Source organism: Canis lupus, chromosome 11, assembly GCF_048164855.1.
Source record: "Canis lupus baileyi chromosome 11, mCanLup2.hap1, whole genome shotgun sequence".
NCBI classification, from domain to species: domain Eukaryota; kingdom Metazoa; phylum Chordata; class Mammalia; order Carnivora; family Canidae; genus Canis; species Canis lupus.
Window position 1 is genome coordinate 64,179,144 of NC_132848.1, and position 21,662 is coordinate 64,200,805.

The 21,662-nt window shown below is 33.5% G+C and overlaps 1 protein-coding gene across 3 annotated transcripts in view; it reads right to left on the minus strand.

Moving 5' to 3' along the window:
* The window catches only part of USP34 (ubiquitin specific peptidase 34), a 244,806-nt gene that overhangs the window by 62,715 nt on the left and 160,429 nt on the right, over positions 1 to 21,662 (minus strand). For all 3 annotated transcript variants that reach the window (XM_072768505.1, XM_072768504.1, XM_072768507.1), the window contains exons 34-41: positions 18,674 to 18,874; positions 16,249 to 16,331; positions 12,122 to 12,162; positions 11,863 to 11,987; positions 10,480 to 10,632; positions 8,956 to 9,060; positions 7,222 to 7,277; positions 7,005 to 7,125 (exon numbers count right to left, since the gene is read on the minus strand). In XM_072768505.1, the coding sequence (XP_072624606.1) occupies positions 7,005 to 7,125; positions 7,222 to 7,277; positions 8,956 to 9,060; positions 10,480 to 10,632; positions 11,863 to 11,987; positions 12,122 to 12,162; positions 16,249 to 16,331; positions 18,674 to 18,874 (885 nt within the window). The remainder of the gene's footprint in view (positions 1 to 7,004; positions 7,126 to 7,221; positions 7,278 to 8,955; positions 9,061 to 10,479; positions 10,633 to 11,862; positions 11,988 to 12,121; positions 12,163 to 16,248; positions 16,332 to 18,673; positions 18,875 to 21,662) is intronic.

Below are 21,662 nucleotides of genomic sequence, written 5' to 3' on the forward strand. Positions count from 1 at the left end.
TATGCCTTTTGTATTTGGTTTGCTAAATACTTGCTTTCTACCTGAGAGTCTGGAATTTCAGACACTGTGGTCAGTTACATAGGTACTATAAATGACAACCCCTACCTTCACTCCATCTAAAACTCTTGACTTGTTAGGTTCAAGAGAGTTCATTCCCCTGATAAGACGACACCTCACACTTGTTACACTCATTGCTGGGGAAATTAAGCACATCCTCTGAAACTCCAATAGGAGAGGACTCATAGAAGCATGTACCTCATTTCCACCAGATTAGCTGGATGCTGTCTTTTTGTTGGCTAATTTCATTTTGTATTATTTCACTATAATAAATCTTAGCCACAAGTACAACTAAATGCTGAGTTCTTTGAGCCCCCTTAGTGATAGACTGAACCTGAGGGTGGTCTTGGGAACCTCTGCCACAGGTACTAAATAAAAGACAATTTGAAATACTTTCCCATTATGATCTCACCTCTTCCATCTCGTTACTGTCAAAGAAAGTACAAAGTTCTGAATTTGCAACAAAAAGTTTGGCTAAGAAATATGGAAAGTGAATAAGGTCTACTTCATATAGTTAACAGACTGATAAGTCTGTATCCTGCCTATCTTAGAATTCAGGTTAGATGATATGTCTTGGAGACAAAGAAAACATGTTTACTTCAACTATAAAATAACGGCATACAAAAAAAAATAGGATTGGCTAATAACTAGTTTAAAATGATATTGGGGATAATTCTCTCCCTTTGCCCTTCTTCCCCTCTAAAAAAATTAAAAATAAATAAAATTAACTATCTTTGCCAATCAGTTTGGATCCAGAAACTGAAAGAGCAAAGTTTCCATAGCTCCAAAGCTTTGATGTATTTAAAATGTACTTAAAACCTATGATAAGATAAAAACATTTTATCAAAATATCAGGTTGGTAAAACCCTAATGAAATGAATAATATTTTTATTTTCCTTACTCTGAATTTACCAGAAAAGAAGATCTCTCTAAGCGAAAGGGTAACTGATACACATTAATAGGTCCATTTTTTAAAAGATTTATTTGAGAGAAAGAAAGAACATGCACACTGAAGCATAAGTGAGGGGAAAGCGGGGGGGTGGGGGGGAGAGAATCTCAAGCAGAGTCCCCACTGAGCACAGAGCCTGACACAACGCTTAATCCCACGACTTTGAAATTGTGACCTGAGCCACAACCAAGAGTCAGACACTCAACTGACTGAGCCACCCAGGCACCCCTTAATATATCCATATGATAAATAATGGCAAAACCATTTTGGTATACTTCACAAAAAGAACCACCTCAAACTGCTGAGAAAATACTAAAATTAGTTTCTGATAATCAGTGTGATTTTTAAGATGTAATTCAGAAGAAACTTAAAGATTAATACTGTTAAAATAAAACTTCCATTTCTACTGTACACATGTAAATGTTTACATTTCCATTATGTAAATAAGATTTCCCAGAACCTACATCTATAAATTATAAAGGAGGAAGAGAATTAATGAACACACATTTGACCTTAACAAAGAACATCCACCTGTAACTACATGAATTAATTTTAAAAGACCCATCCTTCTTGTTAATACATTCATTTTCAATTAAGTTTCATTTAATGTCTCATACTTCTTTGGCAAAAGTGAAGGTATATTTGGACTTGCCTATGGTTCTGCAGTAGAATGCATGCGCTGGATTGTAGTCTCTGCTATTCCCAAATAACCCATTTTTGCTGGTAAAATAACAGGCAGCTTTGTTTTTATTTTATTTTTATTTTTATATTTTTTTAAATTTTTATTTATTTTATGATAGTCACACAGAGAGACAGAGAGAGAGGCAGAGACACAGGCAGAGGGAGAAGCAGGCTCCATGCATCGGGAGCCCGACATGGGATTCGATCCCAGGTCTCTAGGATCGTGCCCTGGGCCAAAGGCAGGCGCCAAACCGCTGCGCCACCCAGGGATCCCGGCAGCTTTGTTTTTAAAGGGTAATAACATTACTTGGTGATCAGAAGTGGAATTCAAGGAAGACCCCCCAGCAGCTCCAGTACCCACAGAGCCAACTAGACTCATTGCTTTCTTGCTGACCTTGAGGTTTAAGGCTTTGAGTCTTTTAAAAAAAAGTCCCATTTGGGAATTCTTCACATCCTAGGAGGATGACTTACAAGGAGAACATCAACTTTGCCACCCCAAAAGTTCATAAGAAGGAAATCTCGAAAATCATGTAAGATGACATCCATGCTGAAACAACTTTGACCCAGATATAACAAAGAGTATTTACAATGCATAAAAATAAGAAAGTTTCAGAGAAAAATGAGATATCCTAAATCCATTCTGTTCTTACTAATCAAACTGCAAAACAACAGACTCTATAAAAACGTATCAAGAATATAGTTCCATTTTTGAGACTGAAAAAATTCAAACAGAAAGTTTGACAAAATTATTGCTAGATTGCCAACTATTTTTAACGCTAGAAAATGAACTTTTGACATTTGATGAAGATACAAATTTTCTTCTATAAAATATGTTACTAAAAAGTTTTTAAAGTCTGCTGTGTATATGTAAAAAAAGTACATTTATGTTGCTTTGATTGCCCATGTCCAAATAAACGTAACATAATGATAATACAGAAGGAAATTTCAGGTAACACCGTGAAGTCACAAGAAATAAATATTTTTTTTCTTTTTCTTTTTTTTTTAAAATACACTCTATTTTATATTTTTTTCAAATAAACAAATTCCTGGAAATTATACTCTTTAAAAATATGGAGTTGATGGAGATTAAATAGTGTACTTGTGATGAGCACCAGGTGAAAGATGGAATTGCTGAATTACTATATTGTACACCTGAAACTAATATCACACTGTATGTTAACTACAACTAAAAACTTAAACCAATAAAACAAAAAACAGAGTTGAAAAATCTAGAAATTTTTCAAAGTTTAAAGATCTGTGAGAGAACACCTAGGTTTCCTCTGTGAGCCATAAAAGTTTGAGGACCACTGCACTCTGCTGGCTCTTGATCTGTCCAGATATTTTGCTAAAAGCACATTCTTAACGTTATTTGACTGGATCAAACACTTTGAAGGCCCCCTTTTTAAATCAAATTACAAAAGTAATGCTTTTGTTTTATACCATGTACATATAAAAATAAATTCATGTGAACATAAGAGATGACCATCTAGCTTCCCAAAGTTATCTCCTATATTTCTTCAAACTCAAGTCAAGCTGAATTAACCCCTCAATTTCCTGGACCTACCCAGTGGTTTCCCATGACTTAATTTTTATTCATATTCTTTTCTAGGACTCAGATATTTCCTTTACTTTTCTACTTAAAAACCTTTATTCTGTATTATGAAAACTGTATCCTCTTCAAAGCCTTTCCTAATCGTGTCAGTGCTATGTGATCTTTCACATCCCTGATGGTATTCCTTTAATGCCACTTTTTTTTTTAAATGATGAATGGCAAATATCCTGAGCAGCCATTATTTGTGAAAGTACATACAAATTTTGAATAAGGCAGGTTTCTGAATAATTACCTGCTGAAAAAAATGAATTAAATTGTCCATTCTTAAAAAATACATAAATAATTCTTAAGATCAGGATTGAGTCTTAATCATCAGTTTGTTAAATATATATTTGTTGCTACATACCATGCAATGTAGTAGAGATTAGAATGGGGTTTGTGTGTGTGTGTATTTTAAAGATTTTATTTATTTATTTATTCATGAAAGAGAGAAAGAGGCAGAGACACAGGCAGAGGGAGAAGCAAGCTCCACGCAGGAAGCCCGATGCAGGATTCAATCCCGGGACCCCAAGATCGCACCCCTGGGCCAAAGTCAGGCGCTAAACTGCCGAGCCACCCAAGGTCCCCGGGGTTTATATTTTTAAAAGGGAATTAGAAAACTGGAGAAAGAGGAAAAGTGAACAAGGGAGGAAGAGAGCATGACGAGAAAGAAAAAGCAGTAGAAGCAGTGGTGATGGCGGTGACAGAGACTGTATTTAGCTTGCAGGGCCTAAAATATTTACTAGAAGGCTCTTTAAGAGAAAATCCTCATTCCTGAACCACAGTAAATTCTCAGAAAATTTTAAGAATTCTTAAATAATAAAGTAAAATCATTAAAGTAGAAAATACATTTTAAATACCTAGAAGATAAGGAAAACTTTTTTCTTTTTTTTTAAGATTTTATTTATTTATTCATGGCAGAGAGACAGAGGCAGAGGGAGAAACAGGCTCCATGCGGGTAACCCAATGTGGGACTCGATCCCAGGTCTCCAGGATCACACCCCAGGCTGAAGGTGGCGCTAAACCACTGAGCCACAGGGGCTGCCCAGGAAAACTTTTCTTAATATTACACCAAACCAACTGCTTTAAACACCTCCACTTGCATATACATTTCATATTTAATGTGTCCAAAATAGATCTGATTCTGACACTCCTACCTCTCCTCAAAACTGATCTATCCTATATATATCCTATATCCTGATATATCCTATATATTCTATAAATGGAATTATCATTCACTCAATTTCTTAGGCTTAAAATGGAGTCTTTCTCTCCCACTTCACAATCCTATCCAAATTTGCAGTCTATGAGCTCTACCTTCGTCAATAAACATCCCAAATCCAAGCGCGTTTTCACCATCATCCCTCTCCAGAACCACTCCAAACTTCCTAGCTAGATTCCCAACACATTTGCCCTCCTAGCTTTCTACCCAGAGTCTAGATCAGAGAAAAGATTACACAAAATAATGGTTTTCAAACACCTGCAAAGAAGCTCAACCTTATTCATATTACAAAAAATAAAACAAACCTGGGAGAATCTTTTTTACCTACTGTACTGGCAGAAATGAAATATCTGATAATTATAATGGGTTGGTAAGAATGTGAAGAAATAGGCACTCACCTATATATAGTATAGGTGGAACCATAAACTGGCTCAGTATTCATTGAAAGCAACATCGTTGTATCAACCAAAGTCAACAAGATACATACCCTGTGAACCAGCAATTCTACTTCAGAATCTTTTCCTACAGACTTTCCAAGTGACCAGATACATAAACATCTTCAGTGCAATATCACTTATAAGAGTGTAAGACAACTTCCATCATTAGGAGCTAGTTAGATATATATGTGTGTGTATAGATATACATACAAAGAGTATTATGTGGTTGCCAAAAAAGAATAAATTAACTATATATGGTATATACTGATAAGAAGACTCTAAGATAGGTGAAAAAAGCAAACCATAGAGCCATGTATTTAGAATTTTAACATCTATAGCCAGTATTGCATAGTGGTTAGAAGCTCGGCTAAGTGAAGTGTATGGGTAACTTCAGTGAGGCAAGTTGCTGAACCTGTCTATGCCTTAATTTCATCATTTGTCAAAACAGAGTCTAATAACATCTACCTTATAAGGGCTCAAAACTTTGATAAGATTATTATCTGTATAATAAACAAAATGGAAGAAAAAAATAAGTGGTCTTTAAAAAACACAGATAAGCAAAAAAGAATTCTGGAAAGGAGAGAAAAAGAATAAATTCTCTTTCATATTTCCAAAATGCAGAATTTTACAAATGAGGAAAAAAATGACAAAAGATACATAGACATCGATTATAAGCAGAAAATTCACAACATGAATAGACAGTACATACAGAAAAAGACACTCATCTTCAACAGTAACTGAAGATATAAAACTAAAGCAACAGTGAGACTTGACAGACTTTGCATGTAAGCAATGTCTCAGATATCCCCTTCATATGTGGGAGTATCTGAGAAAAAGACACTAGAAACATTCTAAAATAGTGCAGCTGGGAGAATAAGAAGATATAGCCTTTTGTAAACTAATGAATTAAGATCAAAACGAATCAAATTTATTTTAAGAATAGGAATATATAATGGGACAGGTATGCAATGAGGTTGTTTCTCGCAGTTGCATTTTTTTTTTTGGAAAAGGAATAACAACATAAATGTCAATAAAAAAATTGTTTCCCTCTTTATGTATCTAATTTTTTAAAATATATTTTTAGTGTATTCACTTTTTAAAATAAAGACAGCAGATCACAGAATGGTATTTAATATAAATGATATACTTGAGCATTTAATATGTCCATGGAAACTTCTGGAAGGCCATTCATCCATCACCTAAGCATCATGGGAAATCAAACATATATATGGGGATCTCCCCTTTGCACTATTGAAAAACTTTTTTTTTTTTTACAATGATTTTCACATCATAATGTTATCAAAGAAATCAGCATTATTTTAGAATAAAAGTTATATACTAGCTTATGTAAGATAATACTTCAACCAGTAAAACTAGATCAAATTATTCCCAGTGAGTATAGGAAAAATTTAAAAAGGACCTAGAAAAATAGCCTAAGAAGGGACTTTGTCAAATAGGGGAAGTAGTATAGAATAAGACAGTAAGACTGTCACCTTAAATTTATCTTCAGAATCCCTAACTCTATGCTCATGAGGACTATCCCATCCTCCTGGTTTCTCCTGAGTTTCTTACCACAAATAGTAACCTCAAGTAAATAATCCTCCAAACCAAAACTCCCTCCCTTGATGCAGGCAATGACAAAACTGCTAATGGCAGAGTAAATAACTTAATCTTAATCTAAAGAGTAATCAGACTTTTGTGGGTATAGTCATCAGATTTTATCAAATAATAGATTTTATGTCAAATGGGCTTCTAAAATATGAACCAGTAAGAGAGGTACTCTAATGACTACTTATTAATTCTGAATATTATTAATTCAAAATATTCAACCCTACAGCAATTGGAGTAGAGGTTACCTTTCTGTGTACAAGTCATAGGATTTGTTTCTGCATGCTAAATATAAGCTTAGCATTTATATTTTATTCAATGTTCAACTTTTCCTACCCACAATAAAACTCTAGCAAGTTTTATGTTTGCATGTTTAAGAAAATTTAATATAGCCACATAAATTCAACAATAAATATTCAACCATATTTCATATAAACATTTGAATTTCTTAATACCTACCTGTCCTTCTCTTGAAAATTTAAAGGGTGGTTTGTGTTTAATAACACTTGTTGCAAGCCTAAGGAGTCCTGTAAGCCCATCATCTTCTATATTACCATCTTGATGATCAAGGATTTCCCTGCTACAAAAAGGAACACAAACAAAACAGATAGTTCACATAATTATGTCCTTTATCTTTCCTCAATGATATAAATGTCAACTTCACATCAAATTTTACCTTCGAATACAGTCAGCCAAATGTCGTGCCAAAGCATCTAAGTCGAGGAGTGTGGTCTTAATACAAAGAGAAAATATAAAATTCAAATATAGATTTTTGTGTTTAATAGCCAGAGATTACTAAAACAAAAAACATCCTTCCTTTGTAAATAGTAAGAATTTGGTTCTCCCGAATTCATTAGAATACTAATTAAATTATAAATAATACTCTTATAAGTCACTCTTATAAATAATGTCAATTAATATAATTATAAACACATCATTGACAGTCCTTCCAAAGAGAATCCATGGAATGTCAGTAACAAATTATGATAGTCATAGTAATGTATGGAGAAGATACAAAGGTTTATTGTTTTATTTTCTAGCAATTTTATTGACATATAATCCACAATACCAGTTAATTTGCCCATGAAGGCCTGTTTTTACCACCACCTTTTAAATGGGCTTTAAAAATAAATTTAAAGGGCTAAGTGGCTCCGTCAGTTAAGCATATTCTTAGGGTTGTGAGATTAAGCCCTGAGCCAGCTTTGAGCTGGGCATGAAGCCTGCTTAAAACTGTCTCTCTTTCCCCCTCTCTCTGCCCCTCCCCCCACTGTACCCTACCTCAAACGCTCTCACTCTCAAAAAAATAAATTTAAAGGTTTTAGAAAATTTTAATTTTCATTATAACTGAGCAACAAAATTAAAACACTTCACACACACACACACACACAAAACTTAAAAGGATTCTCAAGAAACTCAGATCTCTAAGAAAAAATTATGCTGACTGGCAACCAAGAAATATTAGATTCCAACTTCAAATGGGCAACCCCAGGTTAAATAAAGAAATCAATGTTTATCTGATTGATATGAATAATCAAGTTAAAACACATTCAGTATTTCTAATTATTTCTCAAATGAAAAGTATTTTAAGAATTCAATGTACCCTGCTCCTTAAAAGTAGAAAGTGGAAATATTATAGGATTTTTTAAAAATGCAAAGTGTATATAAAATGTACATGGATTAAAATACACTTTTTAAGACTTTTTAAGTTATCTTTCCACCCATTGTGGGGCTTGAATTTACAACCCCAAGATTAAGAGTCACATGCTGTACTGACTGAGCCAGGCAGCCACTCTTGGGTTAAAATACATTTAAAAGAGAGAAAATGTTTCATAAATATTTAAATGTATCTTCTTAAAAGTGTTTCTCACTTTCTGAGAACACTTAAGATGTATTTTAGCTTACTCAATTTATGGAGAAGAGACTTACAAAGCAATTCTGTCTTTGAAATTAACTTGTTTTAAGCATCTGTTTAAAACTATTTTAGTCTAAGAAAATTAGATGAGTAAACTAATATTTTTTTAACCTTAAAATAAATTCTCTTTGAATTGCAATTTTATTTTGCACACAAAACTCCAAACCCACATGCTATTACAGAACACTGTATATTTACATCTAAAGTCTAAATTTTACATTCCGAGTCACATTTTATATCTACAAATCTTACTCAGAAGAAATAGAAAATTACTTATAGGTACCAGATGAAGATATTTCAACAAAGGACAAAGTAAAAAAGAAAAAAGAATTCGGGCAAAACAAAAATGTCCAACTACAATAAATAATTAAGGCATTTTCAACTCTTATAGAATGATACAAATGCCCTTAAAAATAAGGACTTCTATAAAGTCTTTAACATATATTTATCATGTTGGATGGATCGTGCACACTTTAAGGTATAATTTTCTGAACGTACCTGACTAGCATCCTTTATATGTATGTTGTCAACTAATTTGCACAACAACCAAAAATACTCTTTACATCCAGGTTTTAACATTGGTTCTTCTTCATAATCATCTATCTATTAAAAAGAATTAAACTTCGTGAAAACATTTTAAAAAGGATAACTTAAAATCACAATACAAAACGACAGACCTTATGAAAAAATTAAATCCATGTAAAAACAGTATTCAAAATTTAACAAAAAATGGAAAGAACACTCTTAACTTCTGTAAAATTAGAATAACGAGATCGAAAAGGGAAGAGTATAAGAACTTTCAGAAAAACATTACCCTTGAATTTCTTATAACCTACTTGAAAAAATTATATAAATAACATTAAATAATGTATTATGAACTAAAAATTCAATGAAAATGTGTCAACAAAAGAAACCTACAAAAGATAAGCATGAATAAATCTACCCATATGCAATGGTTTATTATAGTTTTAAAATCTAAAACATAAAAAACACCTTATATATATATATATATATCTTACAGACTTGATGACAAGTAAATATGAAGGAGGAAAATAGTAAATCCTACAATGCAGGGATCTCTGGGTGGCGCAGTGGTTTAGCGCCTGCCTTTGGCCCAGGGCGCGATCCTGGAGATCCAGGATCGAATCCCACGTCGGGCCCCCGGTGCATGGAGCCTGCTTCTTCCTCTGTCTATGTCTCTGCCTCTCTCTCTCTCTCTGTGTGTGACTATCATAAATAAATAAAATTTAAAAAAAAATCCTACAATGCATCGTATTTCTGGGGTTAGTAAATGAGCTCTGAGTTTTTTATGTTGTAAAAGGCCTTTTTACAAGGCCAGTATATACCCTGGATAAGGAAAGGAAATTCAAAATTTAGGACATCAATAAAGATTAAAAAAAAAAAAGAAATCTATGTGACTGAAGGAGAAGAAAGCTACATTTATGTTTTTATCATTTGATTATAGTAAGAACAAATGCTATCTCCAAAACACAATATCCAAAGGAGACCCCAAAGAGCTGAAATCAAAGAACATAGATTCCATTCCCAGGTATAACATGGACACAGTATGTCCACAATACTGTCACTTTAAAAACTGTATAACTATCCTCTTGGTAAAAACTACATACAGTACACAAGTACTCAAAATTACTGCGAGTATATAATACAATGATAAAAACGTGGAGGCAAGAAAATTGCAGAAATAGGTGGCTCAAGTTGTGATCCCAGGCAGTCCTGGGATCAAGTCCCACATCAGGCTCCCTGCAGGGACTCTGCTTTTCCTTCGGCCTAGGTCTCTGCCTCTCCCTCTGTGTCTCTTGTGAATAAGTAAAATCAAAAAAAAAAAAGAAAGAAAAAAAGAAAAGAAAAGAAAAGAAAGAAAAAGAAAAAGAAAAAGAAAAAGAAAAGAAAAAGAAAAAGAAAAAGAAAAAGAAAAAGAAAAAGAAAAAGAAAAAGAAAAAGAAAAAGAAAAAGAAAAAGAAGAAGAAAAAAGAGCCTCTCCTAAACACAGTAAAATCTTACCCTGATAGGTTTTAGTGCTTGAGCATCAGGAAGAAATTTCAATAGTGTTGAAGCAGCCAATAGCAGAAAAGAGCGATTGATTGAGTCTCCTCCATCCAGCCCTGACAGAGATAACTTATAAAGACCATTGCAAGACTCATGACGGACTGCGGTCTAGATGAAAAAAGCAAGTTCCAAAGATTGAGTTAACTTTTAAAAAGTTAATCTTAAAATCAATTGTCAGCTGAAATAATGTTAGATGGTTTCTTTAATATTTCTTAAATGCAAAGTTCTGATCACATACTAATGCACATAAATATTATCAAATAAAGTACCCCCAACGTATATAGTGCTTTGTATAAACATGTTAGAAATTCCCAAATGTGGACATGAAAAACACCAAATAAATGTAACAATAACAAATACAAAAGGGACAAAGGAGAGGATATTCATAATCATTTATTTATAAACTAAATAAAAAGATAAAATATTTGCAGAACAAGAAGCAATTTAGAAAGTACTTATACCAAAACATTTTAGTTTCTAAGGGACTTGCCCAAATGTCACAATCACTGCCTGTGACACAGCCAGAACAAGAATATATATGCATTCAATTCAGAGTTTAAGTATATTAAGACAGGACTGTCTTAAAAAGATGTAACTATTTTGACTATTGTGGTTAAGTGTTTTTAGCAAGAGTATGTTTCTACTATTTCATTTAGGAATATAGTGTAATATCAAGATGCAGTTAGTGACAATTATACTGACCTTCAGTGTTTACATTGGAATCAAAATATACTTGACTTATTTTTATTATCTCTTGTGTCTAAGGACACACTGCAATTAAATAGAAAAAGGAAAAGAAGCTTCTTCTAAAATATAAATTACCAAAATAAACTCTAGCTCTTCCCAGAAAATGTTCAAAACTCCAAAGCAAAATAATCAAAATTTTATTTCAGAAAAAGAAAAATATGAATGCTATAGACTTTTAACATTCAGTTTTTTCATTTTTAAAATTATTTAAAATTCGATTAATTAACATAAAACGTATTAGTGGTTTCAAAGATAGAGGTCAATGATTCATCAGTCTTATATGATACCCAGTGCTCCTTATATCACATGCTTCGCTAATGTCCATCACCCAATTACTCCATTTCCACACCCCTCTCCCCTCCAGCAAACTTCAGTTTGTTTCCTATGGTTAAGAGCCTCCTAATGTTCACATTTAAGTCTACATAGTTTCAAAAACACTCAAGATCTTAAAGTGTTTAATAAGTACATCCCAGATAATGGGATATACTTATGGAATTATGTCCATTTGTTTCCATTAGCTCTTTAATTATCAATGCTAATAATTTAAAAAATAAGAAGAGTAATAGTACTGATTTTCAGTGTTTATCTTACCTCAGGAATAAGGAGAGTCAATTTCTTTAACCAATCTTGTAAATGGTCACTATCAGCAAGGCTAGATTTCACTAAAGAACAGCAATGCGCCCAACTCACCAAGAGCCACATTGAATAATGTGAAACTAAAGAGAAGTTAGAAAAAAAATATGACTGTAAGGCCTGTGCTGTAAAGAAAACACAATGTTCATTATTAAAGATTACCTAGTTAAACAAATTTTTGTCTATTAAAAATTAGCTTTGTGGAACCCTTACTTACCTTCATGCCTAGACCTGTGATCGGACTGAGCTTTCAAAACTCTGTAAAAGGGAAAAAAACAAACAAACAAACAAAAAAAAAACAAACCACCACTCATTAATTTCAGCAATAAAATATAAAGGACTCAATTTATTACCACACATCCCTTTAAAATTTATACAATGTACCCTTAACAAAAAAGAATAAATTAAGAAAAATATTTGTTCCTATGGTCTTTATCTTTTAACGAAACATGGAAAAAAATTATTACAGACCACTGCATATGACTGTTCAGATTTAATGAACAAAATCTAAGTGAATACAGTATTGACTGAAATAACTGAACCCTCAAGAAGTGCTCATGATGGAGCACCTGGGTGGCTCAGTCAGTCAAGCATCTGACTCAATTTCAGCTCAGGTCCTGATCTCAAAGTCATGAGATTGAGCCCTGCATTGGGCTCTGTGTTCAGCCTGGAGTCAGCTTGTCCCTCTCTCTCTACTCCTCCCCCTACTCTCTCATGCGCGTGTGCTTTCTTTCTCGCATACAAATAAATAAAATCTTTAAAAAGAAGAAAAGAAGTGCCCATGATTTAGTTACTAAAGAGACGCAATATTACAAATAGAAAGGTTATAATGGTTTAGATTCTAAATTTCAGACTTCTAATTTAAAAAAAAAAAATCCTACACTGACATACAATGCCCTTCCTTTAGTATTGTTAATGCAAATTTCTATCAGAAGGTTAAAAGCCAGTTACTAAAAAGTAGAGAAAACTAATTTAATTCTGTATTATTTTACATCAATTTTTCTCCACACATTTAGTTACTCAGTGGAAAATGTATTACTTCAATTTAAACAAAAGTATTAAAAACTTTCATTTTAACAAAACCAGTAAGTGAGAATTATTTGTCTTACAAATAAATTCCGTTTAAAAAAAGAAAAGCACTGATTCCTTGCATCCTTATTTTGTTATAATTAACAAAACACCTTTCAAAATCTCAGAAAGCAACATTCACCCACATTATTGATTTACAGTTAAAAGTACTGGGGCACCTGGGCAGTGCAGTTAAGCACCCCATTCTTGGTTTCAGCTCAGGTCGTGATCTCAGGGTTGTGAGATAGGAGTCCTGCCTCAGGGCTCTACCCTCAGCATTGAGTCTGTTTAAGATTCTCTCTCCCTCTCCTTTTCCCCCTTCCCCCTAAGTTCACATGCACATGTACTCTCTCAAATCTTTAAAAAAATAAAAAGTACCAAGAAGTTAAAACTTATAAATCACATTATCTGTTCATATTTCATGTTTAATTATTATCATATTGGTATAACCAACTTTACCAAAAGCAACCTACCCATCCACCTTTTAAATATGTAGCATTAGAAAATTTTTGATGGGGCATCTGGGTGACTCAGTCAGTTAAGCATCTGTCTTTGGCTTGGGTCATCATCCCAGGGTCCTGGGATGCAGCCTAGAGCCTAGAGCCCCACTCCCTGCTTAGCAGGGAGTCTACTTCTCCCTTTTCCCCTGCCCCCAGCCTGAGTTCTCATGCTCGCTCTCAAATAAACAATCTTTTTCTTAAAAAAAAAAAAAAAAAAAAAGATTTTTGATAACAGGCAAGAAGTTTGTTCTAGCTGCCTTAATTTATATAAACTTATTAGCACCTTATGAACTCAAGGTGGGAGCCTAAGAAAAGGTAACAGTGCATGAACAGGCACAGATTAAGAAATACAGGGATGGGGGTAAAAGAAGGGGGCTTACATTACAAAGATTATAAAAAGTTAGAATGGAACTGGAAGAATGAAAACAAGAACAGCCACAGAGTGAACCAGCAGCTGGTATCAAACCTGCATGTTTATTTTTCCTTGTGTAACATTAACAAAGTGAACATTCCTTAATTCTCAAGAAATAAAAGCAAACTAAAAGTTACTGAATGGTTTTAGTACTTCAATATATCGTGGTACGTGGGATAATGAGCTAGTGCGTGTGTTAGTGAGGACACAGAGGAGGAGTTAAATATGATTTAACTGGAGAGTTAATTGGTGGCTGGGTATAAAATATATTTTATCATACAAATCAAAGACATGTTTACAGTACTTTCTTCCTTTCTATACGTTGTCCATTCCTAAGTTTTACAAACAATGAGATAAGGTATCTGGCACTAAAAATATAATGGTGAGCAAAATGAGATACAGTTCATATAGAATTTAGAGTCAAGTGGGGTAAAGCAGATATTGATCAAGTAAAGAATGTGAATTCAACTGAGATGGAGTCAAAAGAAAGGTAAATTACAAAAGAAATAATCTTAAAATAATCATGCTATTTACATTCAACCACTGCTTATGAAGGTGACTTTTAAAAGCATCTAAAAACAGCGATTAGCCACAAATACGGTTAAGCACTTTCAAACGTGTTTACATCAGCTTTATAAATCATTTGAGTACAATGGCAAATTTCAGCCCAACAAAGCAGCAACAGAATACTTAGAAATTAATTTTACATTCTTTAACATAGCTTATGTGATTATCTAAGGCCCCCATGTATAGTCAGGTCCCCATGTATTAGTCAGCAATTATCACGCTTGAATTTCTGTATTAAAATTTCATACATTATGGCAGCCCCGGTGGCGCAGTGGTTTAGCGCCGCCTGCAGCCAAGGGTGTGATCCTGGAGAGCCGGGATCAAGTCCCACATCGGGCTCCTTGCATGGAGCCTGCTTCTCCCTCTGCCTGTGTCTCTCTCTGTGTATCTCTCATGAATGAATAAAATCTTTAAAAAAATTTTTTTTCATACATTATTTTTTAATCTCTACTGTAGCACAAATAAATGGGATATTACATGCTCAAACTATATTCTTACACACACATTTCCAGCTCTGTCCACCAATGGCCCAGAAGCAAGAGAATCTCAGTAGCAGAGTCCACCAAAAATCCGTATTTTTGGAAGTTTCCCACCAACAGGAACTATAGCTTCTTAAAGAAATGGCTGATTTCAGGGCTAAGGTAGGAAACTACACGCCTTGAAGATCTTACAGGGACAGGAAAAAATAAAAAAGGATGACTCCTTTCCGCTCTAAATAATAAGGCTATGTCAAAAGGACATGAACAAGCTTGAGAAGGTCAACTCAGGTATAATTTGAGTAAAGTGAATAGTGATAGTCATGAACTACAACAAATTGAAAAATCCGTGAATTCAAACTGATACTAACTTAAAGGAAGAGAAAGCTCTTCCTTATAACAGAATGTCAACCAATAAACAGAAAAAGAATGCTTAAGAATCAGAAAATCACTACTTTACATTTACTATATTTAATTCAGACAAGAATCACACCAAATGCTAAAAATCAATAAACAAAAGTTTTATGAGAAATCATTTTCCATAGGTCACTTTTAATTAGTAAAAATCAGAAATTTTATTATAGAGAAACCTGCAGGAAACCAAATGAACTAATAAAAATTAGTATAACTAATAATGAGACCAACTGACATCAGCAGGATATACTGGGAAAGACACATTACTTATGGAGTACTCCTGCTAAAAATAAAAATATATCATCTGAATTTAATCACAAAGATAAAAAACATTAGAATTAGAAAACCTAAATTGGAAGATGTTTCATAAAAGAATGGGCGTGAAGTACTTAGAAATGTCAGTATCTTGAGAGAAAGGCTACTGAAGTATCCCTGGTAAAAGGAAATGGAAGAAATAACAACTAAATGCAGTACATGATCCTAGACCGAGGGGAAAAAAAAGTGTCATAAAAAAATATTCATGGGACAATTTGAGTATGGACCATACATTAAATAAACACTATCAGAGCAAATATTTAAATTTCTATATTTGAGTCTTTTACTCATTATTAAGAAAATGTCCTGGTATCAAAGTGTTATTGGTAAATGGGCATATCTGAAACTTACTCCCACAGAACTCAGGACAATATGTAAGAAAAAATATGGGCACAGAGACACACAGAAAATGCACACTCATGATATGTAATAAAATTGGCAAAATATTGGTAATATGCAAATGAAGGTGAAAGTATGAGAGTTGAGGTACCCTAACAATTTTTCTGCTAACCTTTAAATTTTTTCAAAATGAAGTTTTAAAGCACTATATTTTTGGTACAAGTATATACGAAAATTATGTAAAACTTCATACCTAGGAGCCAGATTATCATACGTATAAGCAACAGACATAAGTCGCTGAATCAAACTGGTTCCTTGGACAAGAACAAGAAATACCTTTAAAACAAAAACATTAAAAAAAATCTTTAAATACACTAAAACACAAAAATGCATTTTTACCACAAAACTCCAAATTACTTTGATTTTTATCTATGACAAGATAAGGAATATCATACTGTAAAAATACTAGTATCAGAAAATCAGAATTTTGTAACCAAACTTAGGAACATAAGCTTAAAAAAAGAAAATTTACAAATACAAAAGCAAAATTATTCTTTATATTTGATCTACAAATTCTTTATGTCACCCAAGTGAGTGAAAAAAATTTATTACATATGTCAGTGGTTTGTTGGGGTGATGAAGAATGAAACAGTTTTTGCTTTTGAAATAGGGGAAAAAACCCAAGCAGTGGCAGATAATCTCAACCATCCTGAAATAAACAGAGAAAAGAATGAATACAGGGCAAAGATTCTATTTTAAAAACCATTAGGTTCAACATTTAGTTTGCATCCTTTCAAGCTGCTTGATTTTAATACATACTTAATTTTTAGGTTCTGGTTCTTCTATATCATGTTCTATATAAGTTCTATATAATGGGAGAAAATAATTTGCTACTTATATAAATAGAGAATTATAGACTCCTTTCAGCAGATCTCAACTCTTCTGGGCACTAATGTTTTAAGCACTGTTTCCATCCTGGAGATGTGAGTCCAGTGTAGCAGATAACACAGAAAGCACTGTAACACAAGTAATACAATGTGCCACTAGAACAAAGAGAGCAGCAACGAAACCTATCCCTTTCAAGGAAAGCTGTTTAGGCTGGAATCTTAAAGTCTGACCTGGAACTTGAACCTTCTGAAAGGGCTTTATGGGCAACAAATGAAATAATTCATGATAGTCAATTATAAAAAAAATTAGGGTTCTTCCACACTATCTACAGGATATCCAAACTGGATAACTTGTCTCTAGAATTAACATAACAAAAATTTGTTCCCCAAAAGCTTAACATAAATTATGATTATGATAAGTTAATGGAAAAATAAACACCTTTTTGAAACTATAAAAACACTGGCATGTGTGAATAATAATACTATTATTAAAATCTCAAGAGGAAATGACTAAAGTCAAAAGCTTTGAAGTTATTTAATGAGTTAACAGAACACAATTTTAGTTCTTAAATTATAACCTAGGAAGACTATTCTGGAGAAAAAGTAACAAACATTACAGCAATGCAAGGTTAAAATAAGTAGTCAACAATATGCAACACTGTAGAACACATTTAGATTACACTGTAGTCCCCACAGTTCTATTTTAATTGTATTAGCTGTAAATGATTTGGAATCCTAGCAGAGGTCACTTGTCCCATTTAATCTCCAAAATTCTGAAAGGGAAATATGAAATATGCATCAGGTTTCAATTTTTACTAGTAGTTTCCAATCTAGGTTTCACTATACTACTTCTCTTATCAGAAACAACTCATTACGCTAGTGTTTCTTTCCCAGCTATGAGGTAAAGTGCTAGTCTCAAAAGGTTACAAATGAATAAGAGATCTCACTAGATCCCAGTACAAAGATGGAGCCATTCAAAGGGCAAATATTTGATCATATGAATGACAGAATCCACAGACAAAATTCTAATTATACTGCTGGATGTGCTAGTTTTTGTGCCATTTTTAGTCAGCACTGCATCTACCATTCTACAGAGTTGCTTTGTGAATCTAGGGCTGGTACATCACAAACTAAATTCCTCCTTTGCCAGTTGATTTCCTAGGAGGTTCTGCTAATCTGGGACAGAGATTACTTCCTTGTTTTTTCTATTAACACTGTACCATAGTTAACCCAGGAGAAGCTATTTAGTTTCAGAAATAGTAGCAGAACCCCTTCCTTAGAGGCCTAAACCCCAGGTCAACAAGATCCTTTCTTATAATCTCCTCATTTCTGATATTCCCAACCTTTTTCTGTATGTTCCTTAAACCCCAGGAGTGGTGAATGGTTACCTGTCTGGGTTACCTCAGTATTTTCTTTTTATATGTTTAGACCTCCAATGCAGACATGTGAAACCAAATCTTTATTTTAAATCTCTTCTGTTGAAACATCTGTGTGGTTATTTCCCTAGGCTCTCACAAATTCAGTATATAAATTACTGAGTGTAAATGATTAAATCCTACAGTTAGAGAACATTAGAATAGCATACAATTCATTCCTGCAATTTGGATAATGAACTAAAAAATATTACTATTTCATAATTACTACTGGATTAAAAAATGAAGGTATCACTTTAGCTGTTAAGTCATATGTGGTAATCTAGAATTGCATTTCTTATGCATTACCATATTCTTAACTTTGTAAAACACAAATAGAATTCATTACTACAATTTAATGGTAACTTCTGTACTTTACCTCTGTTAATCTTGGTATATGAAGACCCTTGGCATGATCACCAGCAGCCTTTCTTGATTTACCAGGCCAAGTTCTTTTCCTATGGCTTTCTGCTATACCAGACCAGGCAAAGACATCATGATAAGCTAAATCCAAATCGGATGGATCTACTGCAAACTGGCATATTAACTTCAGCAAGCAAGCAAGACAGTCTAGCTGCCACTGTGGATAAGAAGAAAACGTCATTTCCCTATTTTGATTAATTTAACATGGCCACTATACAACCTGAAACTAAAAGTAGAAAGTAAAAATAATTACAGCTAGTACTTTATCTATGTGCTAAAGAAGTTTTACTACTTATGTATTCTGTTGAGTAACAATCCAATCTTATAAAAATGACAAAAAATATCTAGATACTAAGAGGTAAAGAAAACATCCAAATGTCATCTGATCTACTGCTCAGATTGTAGTATAATTTTTTTAATTACTAAAATGTAAACAAAAATGTAATTTACCCCAACATGAATTAAGAGACAAAGTATTTATAGTTGTTTCTCTAGCCAAGTAGAGAATATAATCCAATATTTTGGAAGCCAAAGCAATTCTCAAGAATTCTAAAAAAATAACTGAAAATTTTGTACTTTACATAAGTACATTTAAAATAAAAGAAATATTTGGTATAATATTTAGTTTGAAATTTTCATTTCTGATTTAAAGATCTACCTTAAAATTTTAAAAACATGTCAAGTAAATTGATATAATTCTTGTGCAAGATGAGAGTTTCACAGTATTCTCTTCAACAGTTATTTTCCTATCTTCCTAATCTCACTGCCAAATTGTGTAATAGCTATACCAATATACCTCGGAAGGGAATTCAGCAATTCAGATTTTCAAGAAAGTTACAAAGAAATTTCAGTAAGATCAGTCCTTTCAACAAATGGTGGTAGAAAACTGAATAGTAGCCATATTTAAAAAAAAAAGAAACAGACAAAAAACCCCACCAAACCCTCAACCTCACTCTACATATACAAATACATATACAGTGAGAATGGGGAAAATTAACAAGGCAGGAAACCAAAAATGTTGGAGAGGATGCGGAGAAAAGGGAACCCTCTTACACTGTTGGTGGGAATGTGAACTGGTGCAGCTGCTCTGGAAAACTGTGTGGAGGTTCCTCAAAGAGTTAAAAATAGACCTGCCCTACGACCCAGCAATTGCACTGTTGGGGATTTACCCCAAAGATACAGATGCAATGAAACGCAGGGACACCTGCACCCCGATGTTTACAGCAGCAATGGCCACGATAGCCAAGCTGTGGAAGGAGCCTCGGTGTCCATCGAAAGATGAATGGATAAAGAAGATGTGGTTTATGTATACAATGGAATATTACTCAGCTATTAGAAATGACAAATATCCACCATTTGCTTCAACGTGGATGGAACTGGAGGGTATTATGCTGAGTGAAGTAAGTCAATCAGAGAAGGACAAACATTATATGTTCTCATTCATTTGGGGAATATAAATAATAGTGAAAGGGAATATAAGGGAAGGGAGAAGAAATGTGTGGGAAATATCAGAAAGGGAGACAGAACGTAAAGACTGCTAACTCTGGGAAACGAACTAGGGGTGGTAGAAGGGGAGGAGGGCGGGGGGTGGGAGTGAATGGGTGACGGGCACTGGGGGGTTTTTCTGTATGTTGGTAAATTGAACACCAATAAAAAATAAATTAAAAAAAATTGACTCAAAATGCATCATAGAACTAAATGAAAATGGTAACTATAAAACTTAAGAAAAACAGGAGAAAAATCCTTGTGGACTTCAAAGATTTCTTAGATAGGATACAAACTCTGTTAAAATAAAAAACTTCTCTGCTTAATAGACACTGTCAAAATAATGAAAAAGGCAGCCACAGATTGCAAATATTACTATACACACATCTAGCAGAAAAATTTGTCTAAACTGATGAAAGAAAAAAAAAATCCTCTTTACTAAGATCAGAAGGAAAGGAAGGGGTGGGGGGCCTAAAGATAAATATAGATGCTTCATTAAAAAAACGTGGTCACTATGAAACTTGTGAGATGCACTGAGAAGGAGACTTAGTGGAGGAAATTTATAGCTAAAAATGCTTAAAAAAAAAAACCCTCAAATCAACAACCTAGCTTTCCCACTTAAGAACTAGAAAAAGAACAAGCTAAATCCAAGCTAGCAGAAAGGAAATAATAAAGTACAGAGTTGAAAACAGAACAGAAAAACAAGAAAATCACTGTAAATAAAAGTTTGTTCTTTGAAAACAAAACTGACAAACCTTAGCCTAAGAGAACTAAAAAAAAGGAAGAGTGAGGGACGCCTGAGTGATCAGCGGTTGAGCATCTGCCTTAGGATTAGGTCGTGATCCTGGGGTCCTGGGATCTAGTCCCACATCAGGCTCCCTGTGTGGAGCCTGCTTCTCTCTCTGCCTATGTCTCTGCCTCTCGCTCTGTCTCTCATGAATAAATAAATAAATAAAATCTTTAAAAAAGAGTGAAATTACTAACATCAGAAATAAAAGGAGGAATTTTTCTGCCAAATCAACAGAAATAAAAAGGATTTCAGAAGAGTACTTTAAACAACTATAAACCAAAAAGCTGGAAAACCTACATGAAATGGACAAAGTTCTAAAAACACAAAATAAAAGCTCAATCATGAAGAAATAGAAACTCTAAATAGATCTATAATTAAAAATCTCCCAACAAAAAAAGACCTGACAGCTTCATTAGTAAATTCTACCAAACATTTAAAAAACTAATGCCAAGCCTTACCAAATTCTCTAAGAAGGGAACACTCCCAACTCATTCTATGCAGCCAGCATAACCCTGTATCAAAGCCAGACTGAAATACTACAGAAAAACTACAGACGAATATCCCTTATGAACAATGATGCAAAAATCCTTGAAAAAACATAAACAGGATCTAGCAGCATATCAAAAGGATTATACAACATGATTAACTGGGATTTGTTCTCGGAATTCAA